At 45.7% G+C, this 23,657-nt stretch overlaps 1 protein-coding gene across 1 annotated transcript in view; it reads left to right on the top strand.

Moving 5' to 3' along the window:
* PTPRE (protein tyrosine phosphatase receptor type E) overlaps window positions 1-23,657 on the top strand; it is a 327,572-nt gene that overhangs the window by 231,522 nt on the left and 72,393 nt on the right. Inside the window, exons 9-11 of the mRNA XM_040361419.1 lie at window positions 11,003-11,100; window positions 16,803-16,922; window positions 18,043-18,203. Of these exons, the coding sequence (XP_040217353.1) occupies window positions 11,003-11,100; window positions 16,803-16,922; window positions 18,043-18,203 (379 nt within the window). The remainder of the gene's footprint in view (window positions 1-11,002; window positions 11,101-16,802; window positions 16,923-18,042; window positions 18,204-23,657) is intronic.

Raw genomic sequence — 23,657 nt, 5'->3', positions numbered from 1 at the left:
GCATCAGTTCTGGACGGACACACACCTATGCTTAGAATACTAGTTCTGGATGGACACAAACAAGGAGAGAAGGAGGGAGGGGAGAACTCTGCCACTTTGGCACCCCCTCCTCTGCAGGCGCCTGGGTGCAAAGCACACTGTGCACCCTGCCAAGGATTGGCCCTGACCTTACCACGGGCAAAATAAAAAAAACTCAGGCCAAGGGTGGCAGCAGAAGAAGTCAACACCTTCAAAACCAGTGTCATATTAATGTCAGTGGCAGTTAGTCAGTTCCCCCTAAGCATCAGTAAGTGTCAGATTGCCCACTGCACTATCGCAGTTTTATTATAGGTTGTTGATCACCGCCATTAGTAGTATAACAAATTTCCAGTATATATACCATAGTTTGCAGTTAACATTCAACCAAAATTATATATATATATATATATATATATATATATATATATATATATATATATATATATATATATATATATATATATATATATATATATATGCCAAAATGTATTCTGATACGTCTATTGATAAAATAAAAGCCCAATAAGTATATATTTTTATTATATATATATATATATATATATATATATATATATATATATATACTTATTGGGCTTTTATTAATAGAAAAAGTTTTACTTTCTGCTATAAAACATATTCAATAAATTAAAAAAATTATATATATATATATATATATATATATATATATATATATATATATATATAATTTTTTTTTTAATGTTTGGTCTTTTTTTGTCTATATTGTAAAAATTTTAAAAACGCAAATAACACCAAAAGAAAGCTCTATTTGTGAGAAAATTAATTATATAAATTTAATTTGGTTACAGTGTTCCAGTTAAAATAGCGCAGTGCTAAATAGCAAAAAATGGTTGGTCATGTAGGAGGTAAAACCCTGCAGAGGTCAAGTGGTTAAGTGGAAACATTGACAAACACAACTGTATATTGGTATAGATCAGGGGTCTCCAAACTTTTCATACAAAGGGCCACTTTATTGTCCTTCAGACTTTAGGAGGGCCGGATTGTGGCCAAAAGGGGCAGAAAATTTCACCAACCCAGCATCGGTGAGAATAAATATGGCCTCAGAGTTGGTGGACAAATGGAGAAGTATTCCCCCTAATAGTAGGAGGAATAGTATCCCATCATTGGTAACCGTGGAAGATATAGTGCCCCATTGTTGGTGTCAGTGGGAGGAATAGTGCCTCATATCAGTGGAAGGAATTGTGCCCCAAGGGCCGGATAAAGGCTGGCAAAAGGCCACATCTGGCCCTCGGGCCGCAGTTTGGAGACCCCTGATATAGATATAAAAAAAAAGCTGACTACTAAATATTTCGATGTCTCACTATATCTTATTAGATGAGCCCCAACACCCCTTGTCTCCTGTAGCAGTTGATTTCCTCCGGACCTCGGAAACAAGCCGAGAAGATAATGATCCAGAGATGGCCCCACTGATGAGGATTATTGCCTTGGTGCTGTACAGCCATTCATATTGTATTACTGGAAACATTCATGTGATGGGTGATTTTGTACCGAAACAGGAAGAGACGGCCAATAGATTGTTTTTTCTTCCCACCCTTTAGACTTCCTAAGAAGTGAAATGTGTGACATTCACAAGTTGCTGTTCAGTAGGGAGGCCTCTGAGTCACGTTGGATTTGTAGAAAGTGGAAGGTTTTATTTTTAGTTTTAGGTGGAGCTCAGGAAATGAGTATAGAAATCCAGCCGTTCAGCCCAGTGTGACTTTGGTACATTTATCATAGAAATATGGACAGCAGGGGCTCCCAACTAGCACTCTTTTTGTAACTGGTATTTTGTAATCCTTAAAATGCAACTCAAGTTTTATTTTATTTATGTACACAAGACAATAGGTGCAGGAACTCCCCCTTTCCGAGTCGCTCCTTTTCTCCGCCCTCTACCCATCTCCCAGAACCATCCCTTTTAGACAATATAGAATCAAGTATCATTTTGTGGTGCTAAGCAATGTAGAGCCAGATCCACGTACCTCGGCGCATTTTTACGTCCGGCGTAGCGCATCTCAGATACACTACGCCGCCGTAACTTACAGCGTATTTTCCATATCCACAAAGAATTTGCGCCGTAAGTTACGGCGGCGTAGTGTAAATGTGTCGGCGTAAGGGCGCGCAATTCAAATGACTAAGTTGTGGGCGTGTTTTATGCTAATATGTCTTGACCCCATGTAAATGCCGTTTTTTCTGAACGGCGCATGCGCCGTCCGTGGGGGTATCTCAGTGCGCATGCTCCAAATTAACCTGCAACAAGCCAATGCTTTCGACGTTAACGTAATTCTACGCAAAGCCCTATTCGCGAACGTTTTACGCAAATGACGTAAACAACGGAAAATTTGACGCTGCCCCGACGTCCATACTTAACATTGCGTACGCCTCAAAGAGCAAGGGGTAATGTTACGCTGAAAAAAGCCTTACGGAAACGACGTAAAAAAATGTGGCGGACGTACGTTTGTGGATTGGCGTATCTAGCTAATTTGCATACTCGACGCGGAAATCAATGGAAGTGCCACCTAGCGGCCAGCGTAAATATGCACCTTAGATCCGACGGCGTACTAAGACGTACACCAGTCGGATCTAGCCCAGCTTCAGGCGTATCTTGTTTTGTGGATACAAAACAAAGATACGCCGGAGCAAACTAGAAGTTACGCGGTGTATCAATAGATACTCCGATGTAACTTCTTCGTGGATCCGGGCTATAGTATGTAATTCAGCAATGATATAAAAAAAAGCAGTAAAATAGATCCCCCTGCAGCCAGCAACAATAGATCCCCATAAAAACAATGGACCACCCACAACAAATTTCCCCCCCTAGCAACAAAACTCTCCCGGCAGCATTAACAGATCTCCGCACAGCCAGCATTAATAGACTCTCTGGCTTCCATCAACAACAGACCCCTCTCCCAACAGTAGATCTCTGTAACGGCTACCCACTGGTAGTGAGGGGTATCGGCCGTTGGAGACGTCCTTTTCCCTGGCAAGCTGCGATATGCAGGTACCGCCGGTATATCCCATCGAACGCCCTTCCAAGAAACGAGACGTACTACGTTTGAAGGGTCAAGCAGACTGACTTTATTTGGCATATTTCACCTGCTTATATCTGGTTACAACTGTTACAAGAACAATGACAGTTTCCGCCCTCCCCTTTTCCCAGTAGGGGGCTTCAACACAGACCCCCTGAAACAATGACATCTCCTTGAATTAATCACTTGGCCAGTTTCTAGACTCTTCGGCACCTCACCCCACTTAACATTTCCTGGCCAGGCACATAGAATTCAATTAACCTTTAAAACAATTATCACTCACACATAATCCCCATCAGCATACACCTCACAGGGGGCTGTTTACCTGCACACAAAAGAGGGTTCATTAGCATTCCAGCAATGAAAGAGACTTGTCCAGTTAACCCTTTGAGCTCAGAATACAATCTGGTACCTTCACTTGTGACAAGCCATGCAGTTCCTTGTAGTCCCCCTGCACGAAGATTATAACTGTCTCGGCAGCATGCCTGTGTCCGTTACACTACTCCCCCTTTGTGGAACACTCCGGCAGACCCGGATTGATCCTTTTCGGATCAACTTGGGGATGTCCGGTCTGCTGTTAGGGTAAAAGTTCCGTTTGCCTGGACAGTCCGTCGGCCTTCCCATTGGCTTACCATGTCGGTAGCTGATGGTGACGGTGAAGAATAGAATTCAATTCTGGAACAGTCACTTGCTTTGCTCTCTCAATGGCTCCCAAAACCTGTTGCTGATGCTCTTGGGACAGATACGGCACCACCTGGATGCAAATCCCATTTAATCTTTTGACAATTTCCGCCTGTTTGTGCATTTCAATGTTCAAGCCACGGGACATCTCATAATACGTGACATAGTGTCGTTGCATCTCTGATTTCTCACTGGCCAACTTGTCACATTCCCATTTTAGACTGTGATATTGTGCCGGATCTACAGTACAGGTCGGGGAAGGTAGTCTTACCCGGTTCTCAGCAGCAAGCGGGTTGATTCCAGCAACGCGGGTGGTCACGGGACAAGCAGCAGCAGGTGTAGGTAAATAAGCCGAAGTCAGAGGGCCAATGTCGTTGCCCAGCACCACCTCGGCAGGTAGGTTGTCCATGATACCAACTGTGGTCTTTCCTGACCCGGCTCCCCAGTCTAAGTGCACCCGGGTGGTGGGTACGTGAAATACAGCACCCCCTGCGACCCGGACGGCAACTGTGCGAGTGGACACGTTCTCTGGCTTTACCAGATGTTTTTGAATCAGAGTGATAGTAGTCCCGGAATCTCTTAAGCCTTGTGCTACTTGTCCATTCACTCGTACCTCCTGACGGTGATGCTGACGGTTATCCGGAGAGGCCGCTTGTATTGGGTCTGCCTCATACCAAATTCCCAGACATTCCTCAGGGCCCCCCTCGGTCTCCAGGCAGTGGGCCGCAGAGGGACGTGATGGAGTGACCTCTGTGTTAGGTTCTGTGCGTCTCCAATTGTTATTTGTAGCTCTCAAAGGGCAATAACGAGCAATATGTCCCGTGTCGCTGCAGTGATGGCACGTCACCCTAGGCGAATCCCGGGGGTAGTTGCTAGGCCCCTGAGGACGTGGTGGGACTGGAGCCCGAAACTCTGGGCGTGGGGTGACGGTTGGAGTACGCGGTTCTACCTTATGAGCCAGCCGTGTAGTACCCTGGCTTACTTTCCTTGTTTCCGCGTACTCATCTGCTAGCCGAGCCGCCTCGTTTAAGTTAGCGGGCCGGCGATCTCGTACCCAGTCTTGTATGTCTGCGGCCAGGTCTTGGAAGAAATGTTCCATTAGGAACAGCTGCAATACTTCCTCCCCGGTGTTGGCCTTGCACCCTTGGACCCAAAGCGATGCCACCCTTTGTAACTGGTTGGCCCATTCCATGTGGGAGTCCACAGCCATCTTCTTGGACTCCCGGAAGCGCCGGCGGTAGGCTTCTGGCGTTACGGCATATCGGGTTAGCAGCGCCTTTTTAACTTGCTGGTATTGTAAAATATCCTCTGGAGTGAGAGCCCGAAAGGCTTCATTGGCTTTGCCCGACAATTTCCCCGACAAAATAGTGACCCATTGGTCTGGTGGGACCTGGTGTAGTGAGCACTGCCTCTCAAAGTCCGCCAAATATCCATCGATTTCCTCCTCACTTTCTACAAAAGCTTTGAATGCAGTGAACGGTATTTTCTTTCCTGTAGCAGCAGGTGGGGGGGTAGGAACTGCAGGTGTAATGGGCTGTCTCGCTCTTACCAGTTCCAGTTCTTGTCCCCTCTTCGTTTGTATTTCTTCCCTTGCTTCCCGGAACAGCTGGTTGATTAGTTCCACGGACGTTTCTGGATACAAGGATAATCTCCGCTGTACAATCCCAGTAATTACATCTTCTTTGCTGACCGGTGCAAGGGGCTCCGTTCCTTCCATGGATCCATCCATTTCGTCCAGCTCCAGCAGTTCAGCTATCAGCTCCCTCCGTGGTCTGTTGCTGGTGCTCCTACCACGAATCTCCAATAGATCTTTCAGTGTGGATCTTTTCAGCCTGGCGTACTGCGACTCCATTCAGCACTTGCTCTTTGGATAAAAGGACCATCCCACTGCTACCAACCAAATGTAACGGCTACCCACTGGTAGTGAGGGGTATCGGCCGTTGGAGACGTCCTTTTCCCTGGCAAGCTGCGATATGCAGGTACCGCCGGTATATCCCATCGAACGCCCTTCCAAGAAACGAGACGTACTACGTTTGAAGGGTCAAGCAGACTGACTTTATTTGGCATATTTCACCTGCTTATATCTGGTTACAACTGTTACAAGAACAATGACAGTTTCCGCCCTCCCCTTTTCCCAGTAGGGGGCTTCAACACAGACCCCCTGAAACAATGACATCTCCTTGAATTAATCACTTGGCCAGTTTCTAGACTCTTCGGCACCTCACCCCACTTAACATTTCCTGGCCAGGCACATAGAATTCAATTAACCTTTAAAACAATTATCACTCACACATAATCCCCATCAGCATACACCTCACAGGGGGCTGTTTACCTGCACACAAAAGAGGGTTCATTAGCATTCCAGCAATGAAAGAGACTTGTCCAGTTAACCCTTTGAGCTCAGAATACAATCTGGTACCTTCACTTGTGACAAGCCATGCAGTTCCTTGTAGTCCCCCTGCACGAAGATTATAACTGTCTCGGCAGCATGCCTGTGTCCGTTACAATCTCTTTCAGAAACAAGTGACCCCCATCAACATAAGACCCCCCCAGAAACAATAGGTCCCCCACCAGCAACAATAGACCTTCCTAGCAACAACAGACCATCCTGCAAAAATAGATCACCAGCAGAGAGCATCAATATCCTGCAGCACACCCCAGCACCCCTTGCCATTACATACAGTCAGTCCAGGAGGTGCCGGGACTGCGTTCCCCCGCGTTCCCGCTGAAAAAAAGCTGTGTGTATGTATGTATATGTGTATATATAATGTGTATATATATATATGTGTGTGTGTGTGTGTGTGTGTGTGTGTGTGTGTGTGTGGCACTACCCTCAAAGGAGCTGCTGGTTTGTTTTGGGTGGCAAGTTCCCTCTATTACTTCGCCGTCTAGGGTAGACGATGAGAGCTGAGAAGAACTGCAATGTCCACCCTTTAGGTGTCTTTTTCTGTGCTTTATTACCCAACAGGGTAAAATAATAAAAGTAGTAGTTGAAGAGGTAGATAGGATAGTAAGTAATAGGTTCAGGTGTATAACTCTGTTCGGAAACACTCCTGCTTCCAGCGATAAAACATTCGCCGCCACTCTAGCCAGAGCGGGTATTGCGCACCTGGACAGGCCTCTCTCGCTAGCCTAGCAGCCGGAGTGTCACACGGAAGCTTTAGCAAAGTCTCTGCCTCAGACCTTCCCAAAGGTGGAGACGTATTCAGTCCAGGATCCTTCTCAACACAGGATTAAGCACCTGGATCTCTCTCTTGAATAAACTTTGTTGAATTCAGAACTGACAGGCGATCATTGTCCAGCCTCTCAGTAATGGTGCGGCCTTCGATGAAGTTCAAGGCCTCTCCTGAGATACCAGCCTCTTGCTCGGTGCTCTCCCAGACGGGTTCCTCATCAGGTGGCTTCCTCCCTCCAGGACGGACGGCACAGGACCACTCTGCAATTGTAGACCCAGTCCGACTACCGGGCCTACACAGTAGATCACAACCCCGGACCAACGTGGTCCCGGAGCCAGGAACACTTGAACACGCACCCCCGGCCATGCGGGCCACACACAGGGGGTGGTGGGACGACAGACCAGCGATCGACGACCGAGAACAAATGACGTCTGTCCCTTAAGTACTCTCCCCCAGCATGCACAGCGAAGCGATCAACCCCCACTGATTGGCTGCTGAGGAAAAACACCCAATACGCCCTGACTCGACTGCTGCCACCCTTGGCCGGAGGTGGTACCAACACCCCAGACAACAATAGTGGTCACTCACAGTACAACCATGGCTGGAACAGAGGCCCAAATTTGGCAAAACACAGCCAGAGGCAACTAAATCTCTGACCACCCTCTAAATTTAAGGCAGCACCAGCTATGAAAGTAGCAAGGCGCTACATATATATATATATATATTTATAGGGATATAAAAAATAACTTTCATAGCACCTCTTGATACTGCCAGTAGATCTGTTGTTTTTCCATTGCAAGTAATAGGGTGACAACGTTGTTTGCTCTGAAGTGAAATCACGCAGCAGTGTTGTCACCCTGTGGATAGGGTAGTCTCAGGCCTCGTTCACATGGGCATATCCATTCATCCATGCGAGGGGCCACGCTTGCCTTCAGGAGATGCACAGGTATTCTGTACATCTGTGTCCGATGGTCCCAATTTCCCCATGCAGGTGCGTGTCTGTGTTCGGGGACCTACACCTGCATGGATGTCAAATTGGGACCTGCGGCTGTGTCCATACATCTGCTGCACCCCAATAGACACGGGTGGGACTGCCTGCAAGGGCAAACATGTGTGGCAAACACGGCCCCTCTCACGGATGATCGTTTGGATTGGCCAATGTAAATGAGGCCTTATGTGGACTTAAATGGACCTTAAAGTGTAAGTTTACCTTAAAGCGGAGTTCCACCCATATAAAAGTCAGTAGCTTTTACATGGCAATCTTCTGGGACCTGTGATGTGTCCCAGAAGATTGCACTGAGGGAGGGGGGAGAGGCGAACTTCCAGTGCCGCGGAGCCCCAGGAAGAAAGTGTGAGCTGGGTGCCCCTAAAAAGAGATTATCCGCTCCCCTGCCCCAAAAAGATGACCTCAAATGTGGCATGTCGGGGTCACCTTCACTTAAAGCGAAAGTTACATTTTTGGGTGGAACTCCGCTTTAAGCAAGAGCCAGGCTAGAGAAGGAGAGAGCGCATGCATACAGTTTGAACGGCGCAGAGGGACCACCACTCAGCTCAGTTGGGGGACCAGCATTTGATTGAGAGGCCAGCATTTTTTTTTGTGAAGGCCCCCAACAGCTGCATGTGTAATCAATAACAGGAGGAGTGTTGGAGGAGTGTTGGAGGAGTGTTGGAGGAGTGTTGGAGGAGTGTTGGAGGAGTGTTGGAGGAGTGTTGGAGGAGTGTTGGTATGTGCTATTAACAGAATATGGAATTATTTTGGGGGATTTTGGGAAAATCTTGCTGAAGGTGAACTTAAGCCAACCATAGATGGATAGAATCTTGGCTGGTTCAGTAGGGACCGGCTGAGATTCGATCCATGTATGGGCAGGCTGGTTGTACTGAAGTCGATCCATCGACTGTGTTGATGGGGGAATCGAGCGATTTTTCTTTCCTGCAACCTATGGTAAAGGCCAACTCCAGCTAACACTTTTTTAGCAGTTATAACAGAAATACCTGTTCATGTCAGAAATTCAGAGCCGTCCTGTGACAAGTGCTCACCTCCTTTGTTGTCTCAGTCCTTATCTTGGACTACAGAATGATTGGCCTTTATGTTGTGGCAATGGGATAGAGGTAGGTTTTAAGTAGTTTTGCAGGAGACAGCCGGGCAGGGCTGACACCATTCAATCCACAAAAGTGCTGTGTGTTGTAAGCTCACAACAGGACTTAGTAGCTGAATGCATTCACAGGTCAACAGGTATTCTTCTGTACTTGCGGGGTCTTTAAAGGGGATTAAACCATGGAGAAAATAGTATGTTACATAGTAGGTGAGGTTGAAAAAAAAGACACAAAGTCCATCAAGTTCAACCTATGTGTGTGATTATATGTCAGTATTACCTTGTACATCCCAGTATGTTGCGGTCATTCAGGTGCTTATCTAATAGATTTTCTAATCATCCCCTCCAAGAGCTTGCATACTATTGATGTTAGGCTAACTGGTCTGTAATTCCCAGGGATGTATTTTGGGCCCTTTTTAAATATTGGTGCTATATTGGCTTTTCTCCAATCAGCTGGTACCATTCCAGTCAGTAAAAATTAGGAACAATGGCAATTACTTGACTGAGTTCCCGAAGTACTCTTGGGTGCAAGTAATCTGGTCCCAGTGATTTATTAACCACTTCCCGCCCAAGGACGTCATATGACATCCTGGACTTTCAGTGGGGATATCTCAAAGATGCCTGCATCTACAGGCATCACTCAGATATCCATCTCTTCAGCCAGCGATCCTGTGCACCATAAGAATGATCATAGCGGCAGTTCCGCCGCTTGATCGTTCTTATAGGCGACGGGAGGGGATGTCCCCTCCTCCATCCGGTGCTTCTCCGGGCTCTCCTTTGCCATTGGAGACCCGAAAAAACGATCTGCCAGCGCCGGATGGGAGGTAAAGAGATGACTGGTGACCAGATGGTCACCAGTCATCTCTATGATCATCGGAGGCCCGGGGCGCGATGTTATGACCTCACGCCCGGGTACCGGAATGTAAACACAGCCACAATCGCGGCTGAAAGCATTAGATCTGTGAATTTTTTTTCACGATCTAATGCTTTCCAGCCTGGAGGAGAGATGTGGGGTCTTATTGACCCCGCATCTCTCCATAAAGAGTACCTGTCACGAACCATTCCTATTACAATGGATGTTTACATTCCTTGTAATAGAAATAAAAGTAATCAAAACATTTTTTTTTTTTTTAAAAAGTGTAAAAATAAAATAAATTAAGTAAAATAAAAAATAAAACAATTTTTTTTTAAACGCCCCTCGCTCGCGCTCAGAAGCAAACACACACGTAAGTCCCGCCCACATATGTAAACGCTGTTCAAACCACACATGTGAGGTATCGAAGCGTGCGTTAGAGCGCCAGCAACAATTCTAGCACTAGAGCTACTCTGTAACTCAAAATTGGTAACTTGTAAAAAAAAAATAAGCGACGCCTATGGAGATTTTTAAGTACTGAAGTTTGGCGCCATTGCATGAGTGTGCGCAATTTTAAAGCGTGACATGTTGGGTATCTATTTATTAGGCGTAACTTCATCTTTCACTTTATACAAAAAAAATTGGGCTAACTTTACTGTTTTGTTATTTTTTAATTCATGAAAATAAAAAAAAAGGCGTTTGAAAAATTATTGCGCAAATACCGTGCGAGATAAAAAGTTGCAATGACCGCCATTTTATTCCCTATGGTGTCTGCTAAAAAAACATATATAGGCCCGGATTCAGTTACAATGGTGTATCTCTTGGCGGGCGTAACGTATCTCAGATATCTTTGTATGCATTGATTAACCTTCATCGGAAAAACCTGAATTCATTTGGAGGGTTGTCCGCATATATTTGGTAATCTAGTCGATATGGACATGGTGCCGATTTCATCCACATTCTGAATCCAATGCTTTGTGCTCAGTGTATGAAATTGAATGTATTGCCTATTTATTTCCAACTAGAGAAACTAAAGTAACATTCCAGCTTTAAGAAAAAAAATCAATGACATTTATTTAAAACAGAAAGAATACTTTATGGATCGGACACTGACAACCAATGGTATTCATCCCGCAGGTCCCAAGCAAGATACAGTCAACGACTTTTGGAGGATGGTCTGGGAACAGAAGTCGGCGACCATAGTCATGCTCACCAACCTGAAAGAAAGGAAAGAGGTGACCTTCCTTTTATTGGTTTATATTTAGTCTCTCTGCAGAGCCCTATGTCCTGACATAAAGCCAGTGTTAAAGTTCAGGAGATGGGGCACAGCTGCAATGAGGAAATGCTGGGAGAAGGTGCCAGTAGTGCGCCTTATCTCTTATGTTCTATAGTTCACTTCAAGGTTTCCCCAGAATGTAGAGAAAAGGCTGCTGATGATGTCATGAGGCTCACATCTCGTAATTTATGGTGATGGGCCATTTCTGAATTTTAATACATGAACTACAAAGCATTTACTGCATTGTACAGATAACACTAATGGCTGTAGAAGTAGATTGTTATCACTGTGTTTTTTCAAGGTTAAAGAAGAAATAAAGTCATTTTTATGCAGACAGTGAGGACAAGAATGCAGAGACATTAGCAAATCAAAGCCAACCAACTGGCAGATATGAAGACGCAGCTTAAAGCGGTTGTATACCCCAAAAGTATTATTTACATTTTTTTAAATCCTGCAAGGCAAAGGCATAATGAGCTAGTATGACTAGCATACTAGCTCATTATCAATTACTTACCTTGGATCGAAGCCCCCGCAGCGGTCCTCGGACACGTCCTCTGTCACTGCCATGATACCCGGAGTGACTTCTGGGTATCGCCGCTCCGGCGCTGTGACTGGCCAGAGCGGCGATGACGAAGTGAACAGCCTCAGATGATACACAGAGATAAAACAAATCTCCCTATATAAGTTTTACATGTATATCTGCTGTCTTCAGCTTTATATACTGTTTAGAAAGTGCACCTCCTGTTAGAATTTTTACTTCCTGGTTCCCCTGTAGGAGGAGATCATTGTTGGACACTTTGAGACAGCTGATTGGAGGAAAGGCACACACCTCCCTCCCCACACATGCACGATCCCCGCGAATGCGCACATTTCCGGCAGGCTCCATTCAAGAGCCGTCGCGCTCAGTGCGCCTGTGCCGTTGTCTATGGTGCGCATGCGCGGTAGACATGGGCGCCCGCTTTTCTGCAAATATCTCCTTAACTATGTAGGTTAAGGAGATATTGCAAGCACCTACAGGTAAGCCTTAATGTAGGCCTACCTGTAGGTGCATGTATCACAAGCGGGTATACAACCACTTTAACTACTTGCCGACCCGCCGCTGTCGTTTTACGGCGGCAGGTTGGTTCCTCTGCGCGAGAGCCCGTAGCTCTACGTCGACTCTCGCGCAGGCCACTAGGGGCGCGCGCGCTTGACTCCCATGCGTGTTCCTCGCCGGACACACGCGATTGCTCGTTACAGAGCGGGGACTGGGAGCTGTGTGTGTAAACACACAGCTCCCGGTCCTCTCAGGGGGAGAAATGCTGATCTTCTGTTCATACAATGTATGAACAGAAGATCAGTCTTTCCCCCAGTGCCACCCCCCCTACAGTTAGAACACACTCAGGGACATACTTAACCCCTTCCCCGCCCCCTAGTGTTAACCCCTTCACTGCCAGTGGCATTTTTATAGTAATCCAATGCATTTTTATAGCACTGATCGCTATAAAAATGCCAATGGTCCCAAAAATGTGTCAAAAGTGTCCGAAGTGTCCGCCATAATGTCGCAGTACCGAAAAAAATCGCTGATCACCGCCATTACTAGTAAAAAAAAAATATTAATAAAAATGCCATAAAAATACCCCCTATTTTGTAAACGCTATAACTTTTGCGCAAACCAATCAATAAACACTTATTGCGATTTTTTTTAACGAAAAATAGGTAGAAGAATACGTATCGGCCTAAACTGAGCAAAAAAAAGTTTTTTTATATATTTTTGGGGGATATTTATTATAGCAAAAAGTAAAAAATTGTCTTTTTTTTTCAAAATTGTCGCTCTATTTTTGTTTATAGCGCAAAAACTAAAAAACGCAGAGATGATCAAATACCACCAAAAGAAAGCTCTATTTGTGGGAAAAAAAGGACGCCAGTTTTGTTTGGGAGCCACGTTGCACGACCGCGCAATTGTCAGTTAAAGTGACGCAGTGCAGAATCGCAAAAAGTGCTCTGGTCTTTTGGCAACAATATGGTCCCGGGGTTAAGTGGTTAAAGTGGATGTAAGCCCTCACCCAGTGAAGTGAACAGCCTCAGAATGATACACGGAGATAAAACAAATCTCCCTTTCTAAGTTTTACATGTATATCTGCTGTCTTCAGCTATATATACGGTTTAGAAAGTGCACCTCCTGTTAGAATTTTTACTTCCTGGTTCCCCTGTAGGAGGGGATCATTATTAGACACTTTGAGACAGCTGATTGGAGGAAAGGCACACACCCCCCTCCCCACACATGCAGAGCTTGCCTGTGTATAGTTTAGCTTTGTACTGATAACAGATAACAGAGGAACGGAGCAGGACAAAGCTACGAGACACAGGGCTTTGAAGAGAGATAAGAAAACACTGCAGATAGATGTGCCTAGCTCAAATTTCATGAATCAGGTTTACATCCACTTTAATGTAATGGTGTACGCCTTTAAAAATAATTGAACTGTGATTTTTAACACAGGTAGCACAAGAACCTGAATCTGTTTTTATATTGGCCTCCTGACATCTCCTGCACAGCAGTATTGAAACTGGAGAGGGAGGGGCAGCACTAAGCCAATCAGGCTCTGCTACATGCACACAAGAAAGGAAACAAATTCCGGCGTTGACTGTGCTGCCATTCACAATAGGCTGGGGATGCCCAAATGTAAGATTTTGCACTCCAGTTTTAATAAATCAACCCCATTTTTTTTTCTATTTCACTGCAGCTAAGGAATACAGCCATGTCACCACTCTGCTGAAGATTAGACAATAAAGAGCAGAAAGACACAAAGAAAAGTCATCAACTTGTTCTGCTCTCTCCTCCTGTCAGCAGGTTCACTGTAGGCACATGTGCATGTAGCGGACTCTAAAACCATAAGGAACAGAGGGCACTCCAGCCTAGCTCATTACCTTTGCAACAATTTATTGTTAAAGAATATTAGGTAGATTCAGGTAGGGGCGCGCAAATCTAAGACGGTGTAGCCTAGCGTGTTTACACTACGCCGCCTTAAGTAAGAGAGGCAAGTACTGTATTCTCAAAGTACTTGCCTCCTTACTTAGGGCGGCGTAGAGTAAATGCGGCGGGCGTAAATGTGTTGGAGGGGGGCGTGTTTTATGGTAATGAGGCTTGACCTCACGTTTTTGACGGTTTTTTTTTTACTGCACATGCGCCGGGCGCCTACATTTCCCAGTGTGCATTGCGGCTAAGTACGCCGCTCGGGCCTATTGATTTCGCCGTGGAAGTAAACTACGTAAATCCCGATTCGCGGACGACTTGCGCAAACAACGTAAAAAAAATTTGAATCTCGCGGCGGGAACGGCGGCCATACTTTAACATTGTTATTCCATCTAATAGGTGAAATAACTTTAGGCCTGCTAATGCCTTACGGAAACGGCGTAAATCTACTGCGGCGGCCGGGCGTACGTTCGTGAATCGGCGTATTCTACGCCGACCGCAATGGAAGCGCCACCTAGCGGCCATCCGAAAAATTGCAACCTAAGATAGGAGGGCGCATTATGTTTATCTCTGTTTGAGCATACGCTTAAACATAAGTCGGCGTAGATTCTGAGTTAGGTCGGCTTATCTACTGATACGCCGGCCTACCTCTTACTAAATCTACCTATACATATATATATATATATATATATATATATATATATATGTGTATGTATATAAAATATGTAAACTCTCAAACAATGACATGGTCTGCTGCACCAAGTCCCAAATATGTGATAAAAGTCCAAAAATGTTACGCGTTTCAAGGGGATTCCCCCTCTTCTTCAGAGCTGTATTTGGAATACATACAACTGGTTCTTATAAAGTGGTCTGGCAGAGTCCCATGTGACCCCAAAGCCAGACTCCTCCCACCCATGGGCGGACATATGGTGTGAATCCGATTTTACAAAGCAGTATAGGGTAACCATAAAAAAATAATGATGCAATTCTCAACGCATACGCCTCAAGTTTTACTAAATAAAGGTGATGATTTGATTTAAATCTAACAAGCATCGTGCACAAAGATAACATAATAAAGATGGGTATATGTGCATGAGCGGAACAGCCTCTCATCTAGTGGGATGATTATTGTGGAACCATCTGTGTGCAAGTCTGTTCTAATTTATGAACACCCAGATGGAGAGAGCTTGAAGGTTGGGGGGACATTACTGCGGTCCGTTCCATGGGGATAAATGCTGACAGGTATTACTACATGGTGCCTTAACCACTTAACCCCCGGACCATATTGCTGGTCAATGACCGGGCCACTTTTTGCGATTCGGCACTGCGTCGCTTTAACTGACAATTGCGCGGTCGTGCGACGTGGCTCCCAAACAAAATTAGCGTCCCTTTTTCCCCGCAAATAGAGCTTTCTTTTGGTGGTATTTGATCATCTCTGCGTTTTTTTGTTTTTGCGCTATAAACAAAAATAGAGCGACAATTTTGAAAAAAATGAATATTTTTTTCTTTTTGCTATAATAAATATCCCCCAAAAATATATATTAAAACTATTTTTTTCCTCAGTTTAGGCCGATACGTATTCTTCTACATATTTTTTGTAAAAAAAATCGCAATAAGTGTTTATTGATTGGTTTGCGCAAAAGTTATAGCGTTTACAAAATAGGGGATAGTTTTATGGCATTTTTTATTAATATATATTTTTTTACTAGTAATGGCGGCGATCAGCGTTTTTTTTTTTTTCGGTACTGCGACATTATGGCGGACACTTTTGACACATTTTTGGGACCCTTGGCATTTTTATAGCGATCAGTGCTATAAAAATGCATTGGATTACTATAAAAATGCCACTGGCAGTGAAGGGGTTAACACTAGGGGGCGGGGAAGGGGTTAAGTATGTTCCCTGGGTGTGTTCTAACTGTGGGGGGGGGGGGCCTCACTAGGGGAAATGACTGATCTTCTGTTCATACATTGTATGAACAGAAGATCAGCATTTCTCTCCCTGACAGGACCGGGAGTTGTGTGTTTACACACACAGCTCCCGGTCCCCGCTCTGTAACGAATGATCGCGTGAGCCCGGCGGCGAGCGCGCCCGCCGGGCACGCGCACGGGAGTCTTGCGCCCCTAGCGGCCTGCGCGAGAGCCAACCTCTAGCTACGGGCTCGCGCAGGGGAGCCGACCTGCCGCCGTATAACTGCGGCGGCAGGTCGGCAAGCAGTTAAAGGGGTTACAGAAGGGATCACCGCTCCAGGTGGGTCACTATGTAGAGATGGACTGACTCAGGATACCGTGGGTGCTGGCAATGCACTGACCATGCATAAGATACGAAGAAAGAGGATGGATGGCCGCACTCCAATGACCAAACGGTTGTCTTTTATTCAAAAAAGCACAGCAAGTACATCACTTCACAGGTGCAACAAAGGAACAGGTAGATAGCCGACGCGTTTCGCACTGAGCTAGTGCTTAATCATGGCTAGCCATGATTAAGCACTAGCTCAGTGCGAAACGCGTCCGCTATCTGGTGCAGCTCTGCATAGAAACCAATCGGCTTCCGGTTTTCTTTGTCAACGCGGATTGGTTACCATGGACAGCTGCACCAGATTTTGCACTTTCCTGTTTTAGTAAATCAATCCCAATGTGCATTTCTAAAATTTTGAAACATTTTCTTAAATCCAGAATGATTTTACTTGTATCTTTCATCTTTCTTCCAGGACAAATGTTACCCGTACTGGCCTGACCAAGGCTGTTGGATTTACGGTAACATCAGAGTCTCTGTGGAGGATGTTATTGTCCTGGTGGACTACACGATACGAAAGTTCTGCATACAGCCTGTAAGTCATGACACTTTTTTTTTCTTACTAAAATGTATTTTGGATCCCTGATTGACCTCATTAGCCATTATGATATATAGCATGTGAAACAAATGCTGAGAAAACTCATGAGCAAAGGACCTATTGGTAATGAGGGGTGTCCCAAAGGACACCTCCAGCCACTTAGAGCTTGTCGCCTATTTCATCTCCCCCCACCTTTTTTTTCTCTTCTACTACATTCCCTGTCTTTGGACTCTGCCTTTTTCCACTGCTCTCCCTTAATACCGAGCCTTTAATGCTCTGGCCCTTTTCTCACAGTGTGCAGTAGTGTTAAACATAGAAACCCAATAACTATTAGCAAATGGCAGATTTTCTAATTCAAGAAATTATCTCCCGAAAAAATTCCCAAAATTTGTGGAAGTAAAATGATGTTACTAGGATGTGTAAAAGAGGTACATTATACATATAAATGGCAGGAATAAAGATCTAGAAAGATTGAACAACCATTACTGCAAAGGTGATCTGTGGTACCAAGGGGCAGACCTGTAGGCATGTAGTAGAAGAACTGGAATACTCAGTAGAAGAGCCAAGGTACTTGGTAGAAGACCTGGGGCACTTGGTAGAAGATCTTGGGGCACTTGGTAGAAGACCTTGGGGCACTTGGTAGAAGATCTTGGGGCACTTGGTAGAAGATCTTGGGGCACTTGGTAGAAGATCTTGGGGCACTTGGTAGAAGATCTTGGGGCACTTGGTAGAAGATCTTGGAGCGCTTGGTAGAAGATCTTGGAGCGCTTGGTAGAAGATCTTGGGGCGCTTGGTAGAAGATCTTGGGGCGCTTGGTAGAAGATCTTGGGGCGCTTGGTAGAAGATCTTGGGGCGCTTGGTAGAAGATCTTGGGGCGCTTGGTAGAAGATCTTGGGGCGCTTGGTAGAAGATCTTGGGGCACATGTCCTGGATGCCAGGATCTAGCAACAGCCCTGTTACCCATAGAACATCTCAACAGCTCAAGATTTTATGCATGTAAAGTATAAAGGAGGATAAAGACACATTTTGTTTAGGTGATTTTGTTCCAAATTCCCTTGTGTGTAGATCAAGCATCACTTTATTGAATCTAATCTTTGCCACTCACTTTACAATACAGGTCCACGATGGCTGCAAGGCCCCCAGACTGGTGACACAGTTGCATTTTACCAGTTGGCCTGACTTTGGAGTACCTTTCACGCCCATCGGCATGCTAAAATTCCTTAAGAAAGTAAAATCGCTCAATCCTGCCCACGCTGGACCCATCGTTATTCACTGCAGGTAAGGAATAACAGATGTATATTTGTGATGGATAACAGTGTCAAGATTGAGTTGAGAGTTGAGTTGAGTTGCATCTTGATATAGCGCTGTCATTTTCCCCCTGAAGGATCTCGACGCGCTTACATACACATACTAGGGACAATTTATTTATTTTCAGACCGGATCTGATAAACCTACCAGCATGTCTTTAGATCCACCCAATGAAAGGTTGAGGTAAATGAAACCTTTTCACTCCTCTTAGTGGATGCGCTGCCCTACAACTTCTTCTCTACTCTATCCCAAACAGAAAATGTTTTGGTAGGTGTTTTGCTTTAACTAAGAAAGCTTCAATCAGAAAGAAGATCTCAGCCCTTAGGATGAAGTAAGAGCGTCCTATATTGTGCTCAGTGTCGTATGAGCTATCAGACAGGACAGTTAAATCACCGGTATCGGCACAGACACATTATTATTAAAGAAGATCTGCTATTATATTTTTTCACAGTTATGTCCCCTATCAGACAAAGTACATGAAGTACTTTTTTCCCATATTTCTAAATGCTTTCTGACTCTAGTTTTGAGGTCCGACCTGCCCCCATCCATTTCTGCAATAACTAATTCGACAACAGCTTTGAAGGAGACGGATGATTATATTTTCAGCTTGACACGACTGTAAAGACTTCCCCAGGACAAGCAATGGCAAGAAGAATGCTGAGGGAGTGGGGATGTGTCAACCTCTGCATCCCTCTTGCCATCCCTCTTGCCATCCCTCTTGCCATCGCTTATCTTGGGAAAGTGCTCACAGCCGAGACAAGCTGCAGCTATGAGCCATCCATAGTTAAAAACAATTGGGTAGATTCACGTACGGGCGCCTAAAATTAGGACGGCGTAGCCTACTATTTTTAGGCTACACCGCCGAAAATTATTTAAGTTAGAAGTGATTCTCAAACCACTTACCTTCAAATTTTCGGCGGCGTAGCCTAAAACGAGCGGGCGTAAGCGCGCCTAATTCAAATGACTGGGAGGGGGGTGTGTATTATTGAAATGAGGCTTGACCTCACGTTTTTTGACGTTTTTTACACTGTGCATGCGCCGGGCGACTACATTTCCCAGTGCGCATTGCGGCTAAGTAGGCCGTACGGACCTATTGATTTTGACGCGTACGTAAACGACGTAAATCCCGATTCGCGGATGACTTGCGCAAACAACGTAAAAAATTCGAACCTCACGGCGGGAACGGCGGCCATACTTAATATTGTTATTCCACCTCATAGGTGGAATAACTTTAGGCGGCCTATCGCGTACGGAAACGACGTAACTCGACGGTGTAGGCCCGGCGTACGCTCGTAAATCGTCGGGAATGGGCGTATCCCCTCATTTACATAATCTAGGCCGGCCGCAATGGCAGCGCCATCTAGCGGCCAAAAGAAACATTGCAACCTAAGATTGAATTGCGCAAGCCAGCCTATCTTAGGTATGTTTAAGTGTATCTCTGTTTGAGAATACACTTAAACATAGGCTGGCTTAGATTCAGAGTTAGGTCGGCTTATCTGTAGATAAGCCTGCCTAACTCTTTGTGAATCTACCTAAATGTATAACCTTCAGTACACCCGAGAGGTGAACCACATTCCCTTACCTGTATGCATCTCCAAATGTAGACAGTAGGTGGTACTGGGGAAAGGGGAAGCAAGAGGGTATGGAGAGGCAGAGCAAGATAATTATAGGGATGAATAGTAGGAAAGAGGAAAAAGAGATGGCAGCCCCTAAGATGCCCAAAACAACTACAGTAAAACCTTGGTTTGAGAGTAACTTGGTTTGAGAGCATTTTGCAAGACATGCTAAATTTTTTCACAAATTTTGACTTGATATGCAAGCTATGTCTTGATATAAGAGTAGCGTCATGTCACCTCTAAGGCCCCATACTCACGAGCAAACATGTCTGCTGAAACTGGCCCGCAGGCCAGTTTCAGCAGACATGTTTGGTCGTGTGTGGGCGCGAGCGGGCCGAATTCCAGCAAACATTTGCCCGCCGGGCCTTTTCCCAGCAGACAAATATTCCTGGACTTGTTTTAAAACAGTCCGCTGGAATTCTGCCCGCTCGGACATGTACGGTCGTCAGTACAGACCTACCGTACATGTCCAGGCGCCCGCCGTCCCTCGCATGTGTCGAATGACTTCGACGCATGCGTGGAAGCATTTTAAAGGCGGGCCGCCCACGTCGCCGCGTCATTGTCGCGGCGACACCGCGTCATCGACGCGGCGACACCGCGGACACGCCCCGCGTATTGTTTACGCGCGGACTTCTGTACGATGGTGTGTACAACCATCGTACAGAAGCCCTCTGGCAGACATGTATGGTGAAAACGGTCCGACGGACCGCTTTCACCATACATGTTTGGTCGTGAGTACCCGGCCTAAGTGTAGCAATATGGTTACATTTAATGAAGATACAACATTTAGAAACTCACATGGTTGATGATTAAAAGAGACACGTCTAAGTATGCAGGCATCCGGGGTAAAGCTGTCCACATAGACCATGGGTCTTCAAACTACGGCCCTCCAGTTGTTCAGGAACTACAATTCCCATCATGCCTAGTCATGTCTGTGAGTGCCAGTGTGTTACAATGCCTCATGGGATGTGTAGTTCTACAACAGCTGGAGGGCCGTAGTTTGAGGATCCCTGACATAGACCATCCCTCACACCGCCATCAACCTCATCCGGTCCACGCTGCGCTCCATGAGCGGTTCAAGCCTCGCTTTTAGATCGTTCCACTGCAGGATAGTCTTCCCAGTCATGATTACAGACTGACATCGGTGAGAGCCGGCAGTGCGGGGATGGTCTATGTGGACAGCTTTACCCCGGATGCCTGCATACTTAGATGTGCCTGTTTTAATCATCAACCATGTGAGTTGCTAAATGTTGTACCTTCATTAAATGTAACCATATTGCTACACTTAGAGGCGCCTCTGTTCTCTTTTATACTCTGGATGGTTTTTGCTTCTAATCCCCTAGTGGAGGCTTCCATTTGTGGATGGACATATTATGATTACACAACTGATCACATTGCTATAATCTTTTTATATGGACTATAAACTGAAGGACCTATGAATAAATGGTTGTGTAACGAATCATCTGAGTTTCCATTACTTCTTATAGAGAAATTTGCTTTGATATACAAGTGCTTTGGATTCCAAGCATGTTTTCGGAAACAAATTATGCTTGCAATCCAAGGTTTTACTGTACAGTGGATTTTCTTCCATAGGTTCTGTGCGTGGGAAACATCCTTGTGGTTAACACTTGGTTTGCGAGTGTTGTCTCTCAAAACAAGCAGCATTCAGGCCAAAGCGGTATGCAGTAGGTGGGGGGGGGGGCGCCGGAGCCGAACGGCGCCTACCGGCGCAATTCAGAATTGTACGAAAAGGCCCAAGGACAGCTCAGCTGACCTCGGCAAACCTCAGAAAGGCTCGGGAACAGAGTCTTTCTGAGGTTTGCCAAGCACGGCTGAACTATCCTTGGGCCTTTCTGACCATTTCCGAGGCTCTCTGGCAAACCCCCCCCCCTCTGGCCGCATGCGGTATTGCATGCCATTGAAGTCAATGCAGAACATATTATTTTCATATCCATTGACTTCAATGGGGAAACTCGCTTTGCTATGCGAGTACTTTGGATTACGAGCATTCTCCTGGAATGGATTATGCTTGTAGTCCTAGGGCCAGATTCTCAAAGGCGTTACGAGGGCGCAACACCATTAGCGCCGTCGTAACACCTCATCTGGCCCCGGGTATCTATGCGACTGATTCTCAGAATCAGTTGCGCATAGGTACCCATTAGATCTGACATGCGTAAGGCTGTTACGCTGTCAGATCTTAAATGTATTTTTTTTTCCCGCCGCTAGGTGTCGCATCGTCGCTTTTCCCCGTCGTCTATGCAAATGAGGTAAGTACGGCGATTCCCGAACATACGCGAGGTCGACGCAGCGAATTAACGTCGTTTGCGTAGCGTACCCGACGCGTAAGGTTGCCCCTGCTAATTAGCAGGCGCAACCAATGTTAACGATGGCCGTCGTTCCCGCGTCGAATTCAATATAAATTACGTCGTTTGCGTAAGATGTCCGTGAATGGCGCTGGACGCCATTTACGTATACATCTAGGCAAATGACGTCGGGGCGACGTCATTTAGCGCAATGCACGTCGGGTAATTTACCCGACGGAGCATGCGCAGTACGCTCGGCGCGGGAGCGCGCCTAATTTAAATGGTGCCCGCCCCATTTGAATTGGGCGGGCTTGCGACGAGCAATCTAACGCTACACCGCCGCAAGTTTACAGGTAAGTGTTCTGAGAATCAGGATGTAAACCTGTAGACCTGCGGCGGTGTAACGTAGATCTCATATATTCCGCTGCCCAGGAGCAGCGCGAATGTATGAGAATCTGGCCCCTAGTTTCCACTGTATAGGCGACTGAGGCTAGATACATTTATGGAGGAAGGAAGCATAAGCTAGGGTTCCTAGATGTTGAGTAAATTTAGTTGAATGTCATTGCGGGTACTGGAACTTTTCTCAATAACAAGCAGCACATTCATACATGTTTTAATTTCTTGCAAGGCCATTATAGGTTTCTTCCAACTTCTGATTATATTCTGTTTAGCTGCTATAAAAAATAAAATGTAGCACGTGATTAGTGAGGCTTGGGGTACAGAGGTGTAGAAGAGCTATTCTAGGGTCTTCTACAATATCGAAAACCAAAAGGATATCCATTTTGTACAAGGTCATTTTGTGTGGAGCACATCACCTAAATAGCCACATTCACAGAAGCAGCTGACACTATAACACAGGCATGTCCAAAGTCCGGCCTGCGGGCCCGAATGCGGCACTTGTTCTGGTTTAATGTGGCCCCCCTGGTAATTTGGATATATATATCTTTTGTGGCCCCTGGGCTACTAAAGATATATACTGTATTTATTGGCGCTACCTCAGAGGGGTTGGGGAGGGGACATAGCAAGCGCTTACTCAGCGGCATCTGTACTAGGAAGTTCTGTCTCCTGGGCTGCCATTGGATGACTGTTCTGTCTATCATAGAAGGCAGGACTTGGAGGCCGCCGAGAAAACAGGATATTCTCCTGCATGTAATCTGTTAGCGCTCGTCCCGCACCCTCCCTGTCCCCTCCGAGGCTGCAAATGGGCATGGATCTGGCTGCATTCATGGCAATGGGGAGGCTGCATTCATGGCAATGGGGAGGCTGCATTCATGGCAATGGGGAGGCTGCATTCATGGCAATGGGCACTGACCCTTTTTTTGCTTCACAGTTCTTTATTTAAAATTTTTATTTTTATTTTTTTCCTGAAACTTTCCTCTTAAAGTGAAGGTGCGTGTTATACGCCGATAAATAAGGTATACATAGAATAACACTCCCGAGCTCATCCTTAGTGTTAAGCGGCGCTCGGGATTCACTGGGGCCACAAAAGATATATCTAGATAGAT

Source organism: Rana temporaria, chromosome 8, assembly GCF_905171775.1.
Source record: "Rana temporaria chromosome 8, aRanTem1.1, whole genome shotgun sequence".
NCBI lineage: Eukaryota > Metazoa > Chordata > Amphibia > Anura > Ranidae > Rana > Rana temporaria.
Note: the sequence above shows the minus strand (reverse complement) of the source record. Positions and strands in the feature narration are given on the sequence as shown.